The following is a 14,887-nucleotide window of genomic DNA, read 5'->3' as shown; positions in this document are numbered from 1 at the left end:
CTAACTTTTCTTTTTTTTTTTTGTTTTTCATTATTTTCTCTTTTTATATATATATATATATATATTTTATTTATCAAATAGCTAAAATGTATCAATTTATATAACACCATCTCAAAACATGTACAAGAACATAACATTATATAAATTTATAAAATGCTACAAATTAAAAATATTTAGTGATATAAAATAATTTGGCCAAAACGGATGAGGTTTGGGAATAAAGTTTCAATCTGATTTTTTCTGCTGAGAAATTCATAAAATAGCATATTCTAATTTTCATCAGCGGGTGGTCAAAAGAAAGTGTCCAAGTCTTAGGGCCGGTCAAAATAAAGTGTGTACAATGTGTCATTTTTATGTGGATTAAATTTTAAAATTTGCTATTTGGACTTAAAATCAAGCAAATATTTTTAGATTCTTTGATTATGCTACACTGAAATATAAAATTTATTATTTGGGCTTTAATTTTGAAGTTTGCTATTTGAAATTTATGAATGCTTTTGCCAGTTCAATATGTGGAAACAATTTCAGCTTCTTATCTATGAAGTCATAAATTGGAGTGGTATTATCATTTTGAATATAATTGAGATTTGTAGTACTTGTGGTACCAAAAAAACTGTTGGCCGTGTCTATTCCTAGTTTATTATACATAGTTGTAAAAAAATCTATATCGTATATACTTTCACTTTCGACAATTAAAACTAAAAAAATAAAAGCAAGCGTGCCATTAATTATAGTCATTTGGGTCATAAACTAAAATTTTAAACTATAATTGAATGCTATTTTTAGTCGTCACTGAAGCCATCATAGTTGTAACTTAACCAAAACACTGTAATTGATCATAACGGACATTAATTTGATAATTTGTTATTTTCACCCTCATAACCATTATTTTCACCCGCTAGTTTTGTCCAAGATTTGCATGAGTCCCATAATTAGTCGTGGTGCACGTAAACTAACCCGAATACCTAGTCATAAAAAAAAAAAATATCTGTGCATAATTCATAATTAATACCAATATAATGCATGTGGTTAATTTCTATTTCTAAATTTTAGAAACACCTGTTTACTGAAAAGGAAAATTCTAATATGCACACCCTTAAAAGGGGTATATCATATGCATTCCTAATTATGTCATTTTCTTTTTTAGTTATGACAAATCTTTTTCTTTAGTTATGACATTATTTTAGTTATGTCTCACAAGATCTTTAGTTATGTCTCATGTTGTGTTTAGTTATGACATTTTTTTTTTTAAGTTATGACTTAAAAAGTATGAAATTATGTCATTTTCTTCTTTAGTTATAGGGTGCATTTGGTACACCCATTTGAAGATTGTGTACCATATTATTTCCCTGCTTAAAAGGATAAATTACAAATACACCTTATGCTTAAAACATGAATTGCCCCTTATAGTATAAAAAATTACAAATACCTAATTGTCAGAATTTTTTTATTTAATAGAATTAACTGAAAAAATAAAATTACTAATTGTTCTCCTATACAATGATAAAATTACCTGAATTATTAATTAAAATAATTTTTTGACATCATTAAAAATTAATAATTAACTTGATTTATCAATAAAAATAGTCATTTGCTATGAAATTAAAAATTTCAAAGAGCGAGATGTAATTTTTAAAATCACAAAGGACAAATTATAATTTAAGCAAACTTCAAGAAATGTATTTATAATTTACTATTTAAATTTTAAAAGGTAACAACAAACCAAAAAAAATAAAAATAAATAACAAGTTTTATTTGTTTGGTTTAATTTTTAAATTATGTTTTCTTGAAATACTTTTATTGAAATTTGAAATTTAAAAATATTCATAAACTTCAAATGATATTATATTTTTTGAAGGTAGAAATAGTTTTTTAAATTTTTTTAAAAAATAATATTTATTTTTGTTCAAATTAATTAATACTTTTTTTAAAAAAAATCTCAGAAAATAAATTATAAAAACAATGGTGATACAGACACTAAAAGAAAATTGTTTGAGACCACTAAAACAATGAGTTCTAATAGCTCTAAAAATACTGTGCTCCTAATTGATTTGATGTTTTGTTCTTTGCTTTTTTTTTATTTTTTTATTTTCTGGACTGCCAACTCATTAGAACTGGCTTAGTGATCTATTTTTAGTGGGATCTATCACCACTGGACACTAAAATAATGAGCTGACAGTACAAAGAGAAAAAAAAAAAAAAAAACAAAAGCAAAGGCCAAAACCAAACCAAAACCAAAACCAAACGAAGCAAGTATTCAGTTGCTACACATCAGTATCTACTACTCCCTCTCTCTCTCCTCGCACACGCACAGAGCTGAGCCTGGAGAAGATGTCAAGCAGAAGAAGAAGAATTTCTATTTCTTCCATTATTGGACCAAGAATAGCTTACTACAATCATTGGCTATTAAAAGGTACTTCCACATCTCCATCTCTATTTGTTCTGTTTCGTTCTCTCTCGAACACCACCAAAAACCCTACTTCTCCTCCTCAAGGACGCGAACCTAAACCTAAAGCCTTACCCAAACAACCATGCAATTTGGGTCCCAATCATCTTCATTCCGCTTTAATTTCCTTCAATCGCATGCTCCGAATGCGACCTTTGCCCACAATTTCTCAATTCAATAAAGCTTTAGGCTCTATTTTGAAAATGGGTCATTACGCCACTGCTCTTTCTCTTATTCAGAACAAGTTGCAACGGTTCCAAGGCATTCAGGTCAATTTCTACACCTTTAACATTGCTATTAACTGTTACTGCCACCTTAATCGAGTCGATTTTGGGTTGTCTCTTTTGGGTACCCTCTTCAAACGCGGTTATACAGCTGATGTAACTACCTTCACAACTCTGATTAATGGGCTTATTTTGCAAGATAAAACTCCTCAAGCTGTGGAGTTATTTAAGAAATTAATGAGAACTAGAGAAATTGAACCCGACGTGGTTATGTATGGAACCATTGTCAATGCGCTCTGCAGGACGGGGAACACTATCAGGGCTGTTAGTTTGCTTAGGATAATGGAAGAGGGAAGTTGTAAACCTAACACCGTAGTGTATACCACGATCATTGACAGTCTTTGCAAGGATAGAATGGTGGATGATGCTCTCAAACTCTTTTCTACAATGGATGAAAAGGGTATTTTCCCAAATGTTGTCACTTATACTTCTTTGATTCATGGCCTATGTAATTTTGTCCGGTGGAAGGAGGCTACTGGAATGTTCAGAGAAATGTTGGATGGTGGTATTGCTCCGGATGTTCGTACGTATAATGTGTTGCTGGATGCATGTACCAAGGAAGGCAAGATGAAAGAGGCAGTGGGGGTACTTGAAGGCATGATACAAAGCGGTGTGGATCTTGATGTAGTCACATACAGTACTCTAATGGATGGATATTGTTTGCAAGGCCAAATGGAAGAAGCAAGCAGAGTGTTGAATACCATGGTGGAGAGGGGCCTTCACCCTGATGTTTTTAGCTATGACATTCTAATCAATGGATATTGCAAGAAAATGAAAATACATGAGGCCATGCTTCTCTTTCGAGCATTGCCTCGAAGCGGGTTGAAACCCAACAATTTAACTTTCAACGCTATGTTATGGGGTTTGTTTCAAACAGGTAGATGTGGAGCTGCTCAAAAACTTTTCAATGATATGCAAGCTGCAGGCATATATCCAGATTCTCAAACTTATGGTATCGTATTGGATGGGTTGTGTAAAAATGGGCATATTTATGAAGCATTGTCATTATTCCACATGATGGAAAGCAACAGTTTACATCTTGATATTGTTAAGTATAATATCCTCATTGATGCATTTTGCAAGGATAAAAAGCTTGACACTGCAAGGGCCATTTTCAGTAACCTTTCTTCCAAGAGATTACAACCAAATGTTAAGACATACACTATGATGATCTGAGGTCTTTGTGAAGAAGGCCTACTGCATGAAGCTAAAGAGTTGTTTGTTAAAATGGAACAGAGTGGTTGTTTGCCAAATGATGTCACTTACAACACTATTATCCGAGGATTTATTGGACAACACAAGTGCTATGAGGCATTAATACTCGTTGAGGAAATGGTTCAAAGGGGTTTTTCGCCAGATGCATTCAATTTTCCCTTGATCGTAGATATACTCTCAACTAAAGGACAAGATCCTGCTCTCCGAGAAGTGATAAAGAAGTTCATGCCAAAAGATAGTCATGGAATGCATGATATTGAGTAAATTTCTTAAGCTATGAAGGTAACGGTACACACATCTTAAATTATATATTATTAAGTGACGCTCCTTTTTTTTTTTTTTTGGTTATGGATTTACATGGGCTTATGCATCTCCATCAACTATTTTGGACTTGTTGTAATTTCTATTATGTGTATCTTGTGTATAATGCCTCCTAATTCTCTCTCTCTCTCTCTCTCCCTGTGACAAATTTTTTGATTCCCCTCCTTTGAATCTCCATATCGACACAGTACCAAGCAACCCCATTCACAAGAAGCGGTGCTGACATAATTCATTAGCAAGAACAAATACTTGTTGAATTGACAATTGTTCCTTTTATTCTAAGCTATTCAAAAATTATGTTTTTTTTTTTATATTATTCTTTTGTTATTTATTAGTACACTATATATTTGTTTGTTGACTAAAATGCCTACCAGAAGTTCATCCATGGTTTGCTCCAATTTAAGGTCATGTATGGGTAGTTGACTTGATCAACTATTGAAATATTTCTTATGCTTTTAAGAAAACATGCACCATTTGGTTTATTTATGATTTCACTGTTGGGATTAAGTATGGGCTCTTCTCTTACACTAGGTATAACATGTGGAAGGATTTGACTTTTGAAAACATTGGTTAAAAATGGATAGAGAATGATCATGTAGACTTGGTTTCATTTGACGTAGTTAATATCTTTTGGCTCTTAAGTCTAACACAATTATCTATATAATAAAGCACCTAGCTTTTTGAAAATGTAATACAATTTTGTCCTAGATGTCACTTTGAATGGTTAGGATTGACACAATCTAATGGTCTAAAAATGTCTGAAAAACAAATTGTCTTTTAATGGTTGAGATTGTTTGTTTGGCATACATCCTATGGTGGAGGATACATTTTCTCCTTTTGTTTGTTCTTCCAACCCATCCCTTTCTGTTCAACTCTCTCTCTCATTTGAATTTCAAATTTCGAACACACCTTCTCTCAGTCTCACTCTCTGTTTCTCTGACACACTTCCTCCTTCATTCTCTTTTATGGTTCAATAATCAGAAGGTTTTGGATTAGACGCAGTTGGTTCATCGCTTTCGAACCCTCCAATCTCTTACCTATTTCACTCTCTCTGATTGCTTTCAACAACCAATCACATGTCAACAACCACTTGAATCCACTGATTCGAAGACCAAATTTTCAATCTACCATTGCTACTCAACCACCACCAATCTTATCACACCCAAAACCCATCATTTTTCTTGCTGTTGCACCACCTTCCTCCGCCACCACAAGCCAAAACACACCACCATAGGTTTTTTTCAATTTTATAGAATCCCTTGGTTCTTCAGCTCATATAATGGTGAAGCTGGGTCAAGACAGGTCGCAAATCGAAGTTGAAGTTTGAATTCAAGGGCATAGTTATGGATTTCTTTTGAATTAGTTTATGATATTTAATTTTTTTGTTTGTTGTAGGTCAATGATTTTTGGGTTTTTGATATCATTGTTTGTACTTTGCTGGTATAAAAACCCGTCATTGTTTGATTCTTTTAGCTTAGGTCATAGAGGAGCAACATCCATAGAGTAAGCACACCTGTTTTTCATGCTATTTTATTGATTCTTTTCCTTATTCTCCCCTATTTTTGCTTCCATTCACCTAGCTATGTTTACTGGGTCCATGAGAATATCTCTGGTAGATTTTTGTTAGATAGTGGATAATGACATATTTAGGGTTATTATTTTGGTTACTAATGCTTTGTTTTTTGGTTATTGTTTAGTTAAGGGATTTTACTCTTTCCTCTCTCTCTCTCTCTCTCTCTCTCTCTCTGTCTTTTTCGTTTTTTTTTTCAAGGTTATTGTTCATGGTACTTGAGGTCTACAACTAAATGGTGTTGATGGTGCTTGAAGTTTTTTCTAGAACTATTGTGTCCATTGATGACATTGATTGCTTTTTAGGTATTATAAGTGCTTTCAGTTTTAATTATGTATATATTTTTCGAGTTTTGGGTTAATTCTATTAAATTGAGAGTTTTGTGTATACTATTAGATTGCAAAGTATGTCTCCATGTTTGATCAACATAAATTCTATTTCAGTGTGTTTTTTGAGGTTTGCCATGATGCTCTTAGATTGCAAGTTTTGCGTTTGCAAATTATCTTCTTGCTTTTTCTATTAGATTGCTATAGTGGCAATTCTTTTTTGGGTTGAAGTCGGATAAATATTTTGTGATTAAGATTTTTTTCTTTTCATTGTTATGAACGTTGTACAGATCTCTTTGTTTTTAGTATGATTTTGCCTGTACATTTATGCATTTAATTTTTCTCTTGTCTATATGTATATGTGCCATAAAGGTTTAAGGTTTATATTTTTTAGTTCTTTAAAGAAAACCAATTATTTGTAATTTTTTGTATACTATTTCTAACAATTGAAGTGAATTAATATGCCTTCATTGTTGTGAATAGGGATTCCTTAATTTTTGGTAAATTGCTGTGGAAACAATGCTTCAATTTGATGCTTTACTAAAGCTTACTATAGGAACCATTACCATTCAATAGCTAGGATTTAACCCAATGGGTTCAATCATGATTGAAAAAGGTCGTAATGATCAACAACACTCAATGGAATAGGTCATAATTTATGAAAACAATAAGAAGCTTCCTAAAGTACTCTCAAATTTTAATTCTTTCTATAGTATTTCATTAGTTTCAAATTAGGGAGATGCTATGTAAAAAGGTGCATATGGTATGTCTTTCATAACACTATTACAAAATTTTGTAACATGACAGTTCTTTTCTCACCACAAAAGTATCACTTTCACTTTATGTAACGCCCTCAAAATAATAACATTAAACTAACCACATTCCTTTATTTCATTGAGTTTCATTACATAAGTATTACATGTTAACATCAAAACAAAATGCCCTACGGGCTTACAGCTTTCCAAGTTAACACTTGGTTTCAACAAAAGAGTACTAACTCGTTTACACATTAAGCCCTTGGCTTGAAATTACATGTAATACATCAAAAGTTAAACAACTACACTATGTCCGCCTCTAGCCTCCCAAGCTATGTCCTTGGAGGTGGCATGCTTCCTGTACCTGAAAATGATATTCCCATATAGGGTGAGCCACAGCCCAGTAGAAATACACTAAACCAACCATGGACAATGACTAAAACATTAGCAATTGATAGTTGGTCAACACTGATACAATCACATAAATTACATATTTATGTCAACGACTTACAAGTCCCAATTACTTTTCATTTTCCCTTTTTCAACAGATAAGCATGCTAGCTCTATCATCATTTCCACAGATATGTATAAAAACTATATCTCACATTCAGATAAGCATAAAAGCTATATCCACATTTTCAACAGATATGTATAACTACAATATCCACAGATAAGCATACAAGCTATATCCACATTCTACAACAGATATGTATATCAACAATATCCACAGATAAGCATACAAGCTATATCCACATTCTACAACAGATATGTATATCAACAATATCCACAGATAAGCATACAAGCTGTATCCACACTTCACAAAGATAAGCATATGAGCTCTATCTTCACTTCTCTAGACAAGCATATGAGCTCTGTCTACGGAGTTCATCCCCTATCTCCTCCCAATACCTATCCGGTTTAGAGGTACATCCCCTATCTTCCCCTAAACCGCGGAGTACATCCCCTATCTCCTCCTCTACACATAACGTATATAAACACATTGGTTCTATATACAATCACACAATACACACAATTAATGTATTCTATCAACCGTCAAGTTCCATGACACATTCCATTGATTAGTTTCCGTTTACCTAATCATCATGCATTGTCTACAACAATCTCGACTATCCTCTACCGATAGCCCCAAGCAGTTATTTCTAATACAGAAAATAAATGCACAAATGGATATTCAATCAACATTTCATTTCCTCATTTCTCACCAATTAATTATCCCAATTAATTAAACAATGTAATTAGGCCATTTTCCATAATTACCATTTCAACCCTTAGGTTCCATTTTCATCAATGATTCAACAATCATTCCATTTTTCTATGCCAAACATGCATCTAGGTTTATTATGAATAAAACCCCAACTTTTGTAAAATTACACAAAAGCCCCCAAACTTTCACAAAATTACCAAACCAAGCCCAACATCTCAAAATACCAAAATTTAAAGACAAAACCCATAGAGAGGAGTAGGTTATCCCTACCTCAAATTCGGAGTCCCAAAGGAGAAGACGACAAAACCCAACGTGCTCCAAAACCCGAGATTTTCAGATTAAAATGAAGCCCTCGACGATCAACAACTTTTTTGTAAAGGCCAAAGGTGAGTAAATCACTCCTACTAGATCAAAACCTAGAGAGAAGGTAGAGTCTAGAGTGAGAGGCTCAACAATGGTGATTTTGGAAAAGTAAGAGAGAGAAGAGAAAGTGAAAAAGTGATTTAAAGAGTCACAAATTCGGGACTTTAACCCAGGTCTCCGCTCGAGCGTAAAACACCCCGCTCGAGCGGCCACTCACAGACTTCCGCTCGAGCGGCCAACCTCCCGCTCGAGCGCAGAATGCACTCGCCCAGCACTTTTGCAGAACCAGGCCTCCGCTCGAGCTCCCAACCCTACGCTCGAGCGTACAATGCTGCACAGGAAAATACTGAAAGGGTGTAATCTACGCTCGAGCGCCAACACCTCCGCTCGAGCGTACAGGCCAAAAATCTGGGCAACTAGTTTTGGTTTCTAAACTCAACCAATCTGTAACAAACCCGCTCAACACATCCTATAACTCAAATACAAAGTAAGAAAGGATGTAAACAAGATAATAAACAACTACCAACATCCACGGACACATGTCCGGATCACTATACAACAAGGGTAAACCCGGGATCGCTATAACCTCCCCCCCTTAAAGAATTTCGTCCCCGAAATTACGCACAAGTTTTCAAAAATAAGTTTTCCTCCATTTTAAACAATGTTACATTTTAACATTCAACAATTCGACCCATTACCGGTCATCCCATCCCTTTAACAAGAGACATATCACAATATGTAAACAACATATGTATTATTAACATGCACCAACATTATGCACTAACTTTCCAATGTCAACAATATATTCAACGTATATAGTGTTACATCCAACTACCATAAGAGGCAAGTTCCAAAACATGCTTCCAATAATCAAAACATTCTCAATGTTTTACAACTTAAGACATATATAAAAGCTCTTAAGTTCAACATAATGTAAAATTTAAATACATGATCACCCATCAACAAACAAGTCCGGATATTTCTCACGGACTTCCAACTCACGTTCCCAAGTGGCTTCCTCCACTCCGTGATGTTTCCACAAGACTTTCACCAAAGGAATGGTCTTGCCACGCAGGACCTGATCCCGCCTATCCAAGACCCGAACCGGTCTCTCCTCATACGAGGCATCCTCATCTACCTCTAAATCGCTCCAATCCAGCACATGTGATGGATCTGGCTCATACTTCCGAAGCATACTCACATGAAACACGTCATGCACTCCGGACAACTGCGGCGGTAAGGCTAACCGATAAGCAACCTCACCTATCTTCTCAAGGATCTCAAAGGGACCAATAAACCGAGGGGATAACTTCCCACTCTTCCCAAACCTCATCAGGCCTCGTCTAGGTGATATCTTCAGAAAGACATGATCACCTACCTCAAACGCCAAAGGCCTCCTCCTACGGTCGGCATAACTCTTTTGTCGACTCTGGGCTGTAACAAGCCTCCTACGGATAAGCTCAACTTTCTCCGTCGTCTCCCTAACCAACTCCGGACCCAACAAAGGTGCATCACCCACCTCGGCCCAACAAACTGGAGACCTACACGGTCGGCCATACAAGGCCTCAAACGGTGCCATACCGATGCTAGACTGAAAACTATTGTTGTAGGAAAACTCTACCAATGGCAAGTGCCTCTCCTACTTCCCACTGAAGTCCAGGACACAACCCCGAAGCATATCCTCGAGGATCTGAATAGTACGCTCGGACTGGCCGTCAGTCTGAGGATGATAAGCCGTACTAAAGGTCAACTTAGTGCCCAAGGCACTCTGCAAACTCTGCCACAACCTAGCAGTAAAACGAGGATCTCTATCTGAGACGATCGTCACTGGGACCCCGTGCAATCTCACTACATCCCGAATATACAAATCGGCAAGATGATCTACCGAATCTCTCACGCGCATAGGAATAAAGTGCGCCGACTTAGTCAACCGGTCTACAACCACCCAAATAGCATCACTACCCCGCTGAGTCCTCGGAAGACCTACAACGAAGTCCATAGTGACATGCTCCCACTTCCACTCGGCAATAGGCAAGGGTTGCAACAAACCCACTGGCCTCTGATGCTCGGCCTTCACTTGCTGGCAAGTAAGGCACTTCGATACGAAAACAGCCACATCTCTTTTCATACCCCGCCACCAAAACTGGCGACCCAAATCTTGATACATCTTAGTACCTCCCGGATGCACCGCAAGGCGCGAATGATGAAACTCTCGGAGTACTTCCTCTCGGCAAGACTCCGGTACAAACAAACGGTCTCGGTATCTCACACTCAGGTCGGGATATACCGTCAAACCCTTCTCAACTTTCCCACTAGAGACCTTTTCTCGGAGGGGTTCTACCTCAAGGTCACCTCTCTGTGCCTCTAACACTCTAATCACAAGTGTAGGCTGCACAACGACAGAAAACAAGGCCGCAGCCTCAACAGATTCGCCCAGTAGCAAATCAAACTCGCCAAGTGCTCCCAACATCACCCATTCCCGGATGGCTATACTAGCAACATCACTAATGGTCTTCCTACTAAGGGCATCGGCCACAACATTGGCCTTTCCCGGATGATAATGCAACTCAAAATCATAATCCTCGATGAACTCTATCCATCTCCTCTGCCTCAGATTCAAGTCTCTCTGTGTAAACAGATACTTCAAACTCTTGTGATCCGAGAATACCTCGAACCTCTCACCATAAAGGTAGTGCCTCCAGATTTTCATGGCAAAGATCACAGCTGCTAACTCTAGGTCATGTGTGGGGTAATTCTTCTCGTGTATTTTCAACTGACGTGAGCCATAAGCTACCACTTTCCCCTCTTGCATTAACACACAACCCAAACCCTCTCGTGAGGCATCACAATAAACCGCATATCCCAACCCTCTCTCCGGAATAATCAATACCGGAGCGGTGGTCAATCTAACTTTCAGCTCTTGGAACGACTTTTCACAAGTCTCACTCCACACAAACTTGACTCCCTTCCGAGTCAGTCTAGTCAATGGTGACGCTAACCTGGAGAAATCTTTCACAAACCGACGGTAATACCCAGCCAATCCCAGAAAACTGCGGATCTCAAACACACTCTTAGGCTGTGCCCAATCTTGCACTGCCTCAACCTTGGATGTATCAACAGACACCCCTTCCCCGGATACCACGTGGCCTAAGAATTTGACTTCCCCCAGCCAGAACTCACACTTCCCAAACTTGGCATACAGCCTATGGGCTCTAAGTAACTCAAGCACCACTCTCAAGTGTGCCTCGTGCTCCTCCTCAGAAGACGAATAGATAAGGATATCGTCCACGAAAACAACCACAAATCGGTCTAAGAACTCCCGGAAAATCCGGTTCATCAAGTCCATAAAGACTGCCGGTGCATTGGTAAGTCCGAATGGCATCACCAAAAACTCGTAATGGCCATACCGCGTACGGAATGCCGTCTTAGGAATATCTTCCTCCCTGACCCTCAACTGATGGTAACCCGATCTCAAGTCTATCTTAGAGAAACAACGGGAACCCTTCAACTGGTCAAACAAATCATCTATACGGGGCATAGGGTACTTATTCTTAACCGTAGCCCGATTCAACTTCCGGTAGTCTATACACAATCTCAAGGCACCATCTTTCTTTTTAACAAAGAGGGCCGGCGCTCCCCACGGTGAAACACTAGGGCGAACAAAGCCCTTATCGAGCAACTCCTGGAGCTGAACTTTCAACTCAACCAACTCTGCTGGAGCAAAACGGTAAGGTGCCATAGAAATCGGCGCCGTACCAGGCACTAAATCAATAGAGAACTCTATCTCTCGGTGAGGTGGCAAACTAACAAGATCTTCGGGAAAGACATCCGAATACTCACAAACCACCCTCGGTAACACAACCTGGGTCTCACCACTCTCACCACTCTCAAAGCTAGCAAGTAGACTACTAAGCTCACTTCGCCCTCGCGAATCATACCCCGGTGGCAAAACACTACCAACCCGGCCTCCCAAGAAATGGAACCACTCCCCGCTCAAGGTACACAATGTAACCCTCTGGCGGTAGCAATCAATAACAGCCCGGTATGACGATAACCAGTCCATACCCAAAATAACATCAAAACCCTTCATGGGCATGACAACAAACGGAAAAGGAAGCCTATAATCGGCGACCTCTATATCACATCCTCTAACACCCTGTTTCAGAATCAACTCACCACCCAAAGGCGATACCACACAAATAGGAGATGCTAACTGTGCTAACTCCAATTCCAAAACAGATGCAAATGCAGCAGATACAAAAGAATGAGATGCACCCGTGTCTATCAACACATTAGCAACTGAGTTGCAAAACAGAAAAGTACCTCTCACTACTGATGGAGCCGGTACTAAATCCTGCGCGGTAACAGCATACACGCGCCCCGTAGGCCCCTGGTCTACCTGCTCACCTCTCGGAGCAAAAGACTGCTGCACAGACTGGGATGACGAAACTCCCGGATTGGCCCTCGAGGCCTGCACAGACTGAGCTGGCTGAAAACCCTGCGTCTGCCTAGAACCAGACGCTCCCGAAGTGGCACTCAACTGTGGGCAAAACCTCTTCATGTGCCCAGGTTGTCCACACTGATAACAAGTCAAGAGCTGCCCCCTGCCCAAACTCTGACTCTGCGGTCTAGCTGAAGAAGAAGCAGCTTTCTGACCCCCACCCTTCTGCGGGCAAACAGATACCTTGTGACCCAGCTAGCCACACTTGTAACAGGTGAAATCCCCCTGACCACCTCTCCCAGAGCCTGCACTCGGCACTGGGAAGGTCGATCTAGCAACACCACCCTGCGACTGCTGAGGGTTATAACCCTTCTGTCTCCTGCCATCACTCTGACTATCCTGGCTCCTCTTGGAGCCTCTCTGACCCTCATCCTCCTCCTGCATCATAAGCTCCATATGAGCTGCAGCGTCCACTAGGTGTCTATACTCTCGAATATAAGACCCACCAATTCTCAACTTGAGGCCCCGCCTCAACTTCCGCTCAAACTCATAGCAACGGCGTTCCTCAGACGCCACCAGTTCAGGTGCAAACCTAGACAGACTGGTAAAAGTAGCCTCAAACTCGGCCACTGACAAGCCCTGCTGATTAAGCCGGCTAAACTGATCCCTCAGCTTCTCCCTAGCTGCTGCTGATAAAAACCTCTCCTGAAAAGCATTCACAAACGCCTCCCAAGTACCACCAACACGAGCTTTCTCGTATTTCCACCATTGACCCGCATCTCCCTTCAGTTGGAAGGATGCCAAGGTCACTTTCAGTGCTCCGTCCTCGATGCCAAGCATCTCAAACGTCTTCATTGTCTGTTCGAGCCATTCATCTGCCTTAAGCGGCTCTTTAGGATCCCCGATAAACTCGTCCGGATTACACCGAAAGAACTCCCTCTTCAAGAAGGAAGGCTCTGCCTCAGCTGCCTGATTCCCAGCTCTAAGAATACCCAAAGCTCCTGCTATCTCTCTGGCCAAGGCACCCATAGCCTGCTGACCCACTGGCTCGGCCACATTGGCCTGCCCAACTCCCTCCTGCACTGCCGGAATCTCACCCGGTAACGGTACTTCCTGCCTCGCAGGTCTACCACGCCTAGCTCCTCTTCCTCGTCCTGACATCCTAATAAAGGCAACACAAAACGTTAGCACATTCATAAATGTGCCGAAACTAAACACTCACGTCCTAATGCATGGACAAGTGTAATTCACTCCACATAAGCACATAAACACATAAGCACTTACGAATTTCATTTTCGGATAATAATAGTCCCGAGGCTTTACTAGAGTTCCGGTTAGAAATAGCATTGATCAAGTGCTTTTCCAACAAGACTCCCAGAAACTCAAGGATCCAATCAATATCCTAGAAATTAAATCCCATACCCACATAGTCACATAAGCATGTTATCACTTAAGCACATAGCCTATGATACCACATCTAAGTCTCTATCAAGCGAGACAAACCCATTGTGATCCTAATCACTTCCCACGTACCCAAAGTATTCGAACCCGGTACGCTCTGATACCAAGTTGTAACGCCCTCAAAATAATAACATTAAACTAACCACATTCCTTTATTTCATTGAGTTTCATTACATAAGTATTACATGTTAACATCAAAACAAAATGCCCTACGGGCTTACAGCTTTCCAAGTTAACACTTGGTTTCAACAAAAGAGTACTAACTCGTTTACACATTAAGCCCTTGGCTTGAAATTACATGTAATACATCAAAAGTTAAACAACTACACTATGTCCGCCTCTAGCCTCCCAAGCTATGTCCTTGGAGGTGGCATGCTTCCTGTACCTGAAAATGATATTCCCATATAGGGTGAGCCACAGCCCAGTAGAAATACACTAAACCAACCATGGACAATGACTAAAACATTAGCAATTGATAGT

At 39.2% G+C, this 14,887-nt stretch overlaps 1 protein-coding gene across 2 annotated transcripts in view; it reads left to right on the top strand.

The window, feature by feature from the left end:
• Window positions 1–14,887, top strand: part of LOC114309850 (uncharacterized) — a 57,988-nt gene that overhangs the window by 24,369 nt on the left and 18,732 nt on the right. The window contains exon 3 of one of the 2 annotated variants that reach the window (XM_082891537.1): window positions 5,745–5,769. In XM_082891537.1, the coding sequence (XP_082747663.1) occupies window positions 5,745–5,769 (25 nt within the window). Of the gene's footprint in view, window positions 1–2,391; window positions 4,228–5,744; window positions 5,770–14,887 lie in introns of those variants that run through there. The other variant, XM_082891536.1, reaches the window with a different exon arrangement.

Source organism: Camellia sinensis, chromosome 10 (assembly GCF_055761805.1).
Source record: "Camellia sinensis isolate YWXY chromosome 10, ASM5576180v1, whole genome shotgun sequence".
Taxonomy (NCBI): domain Eukaryota; kingdom Viridiplantae; phylum Streptophyta; class Magnoliopsida; order Ericales; family Theaceae; genus Camellia; species Camellia sinensis.
The sequence above is the reverse complement of the archived record's forward strand: the minus strand, read 5'-3'. Positions and strand labels throughout refer to the sequence as shown.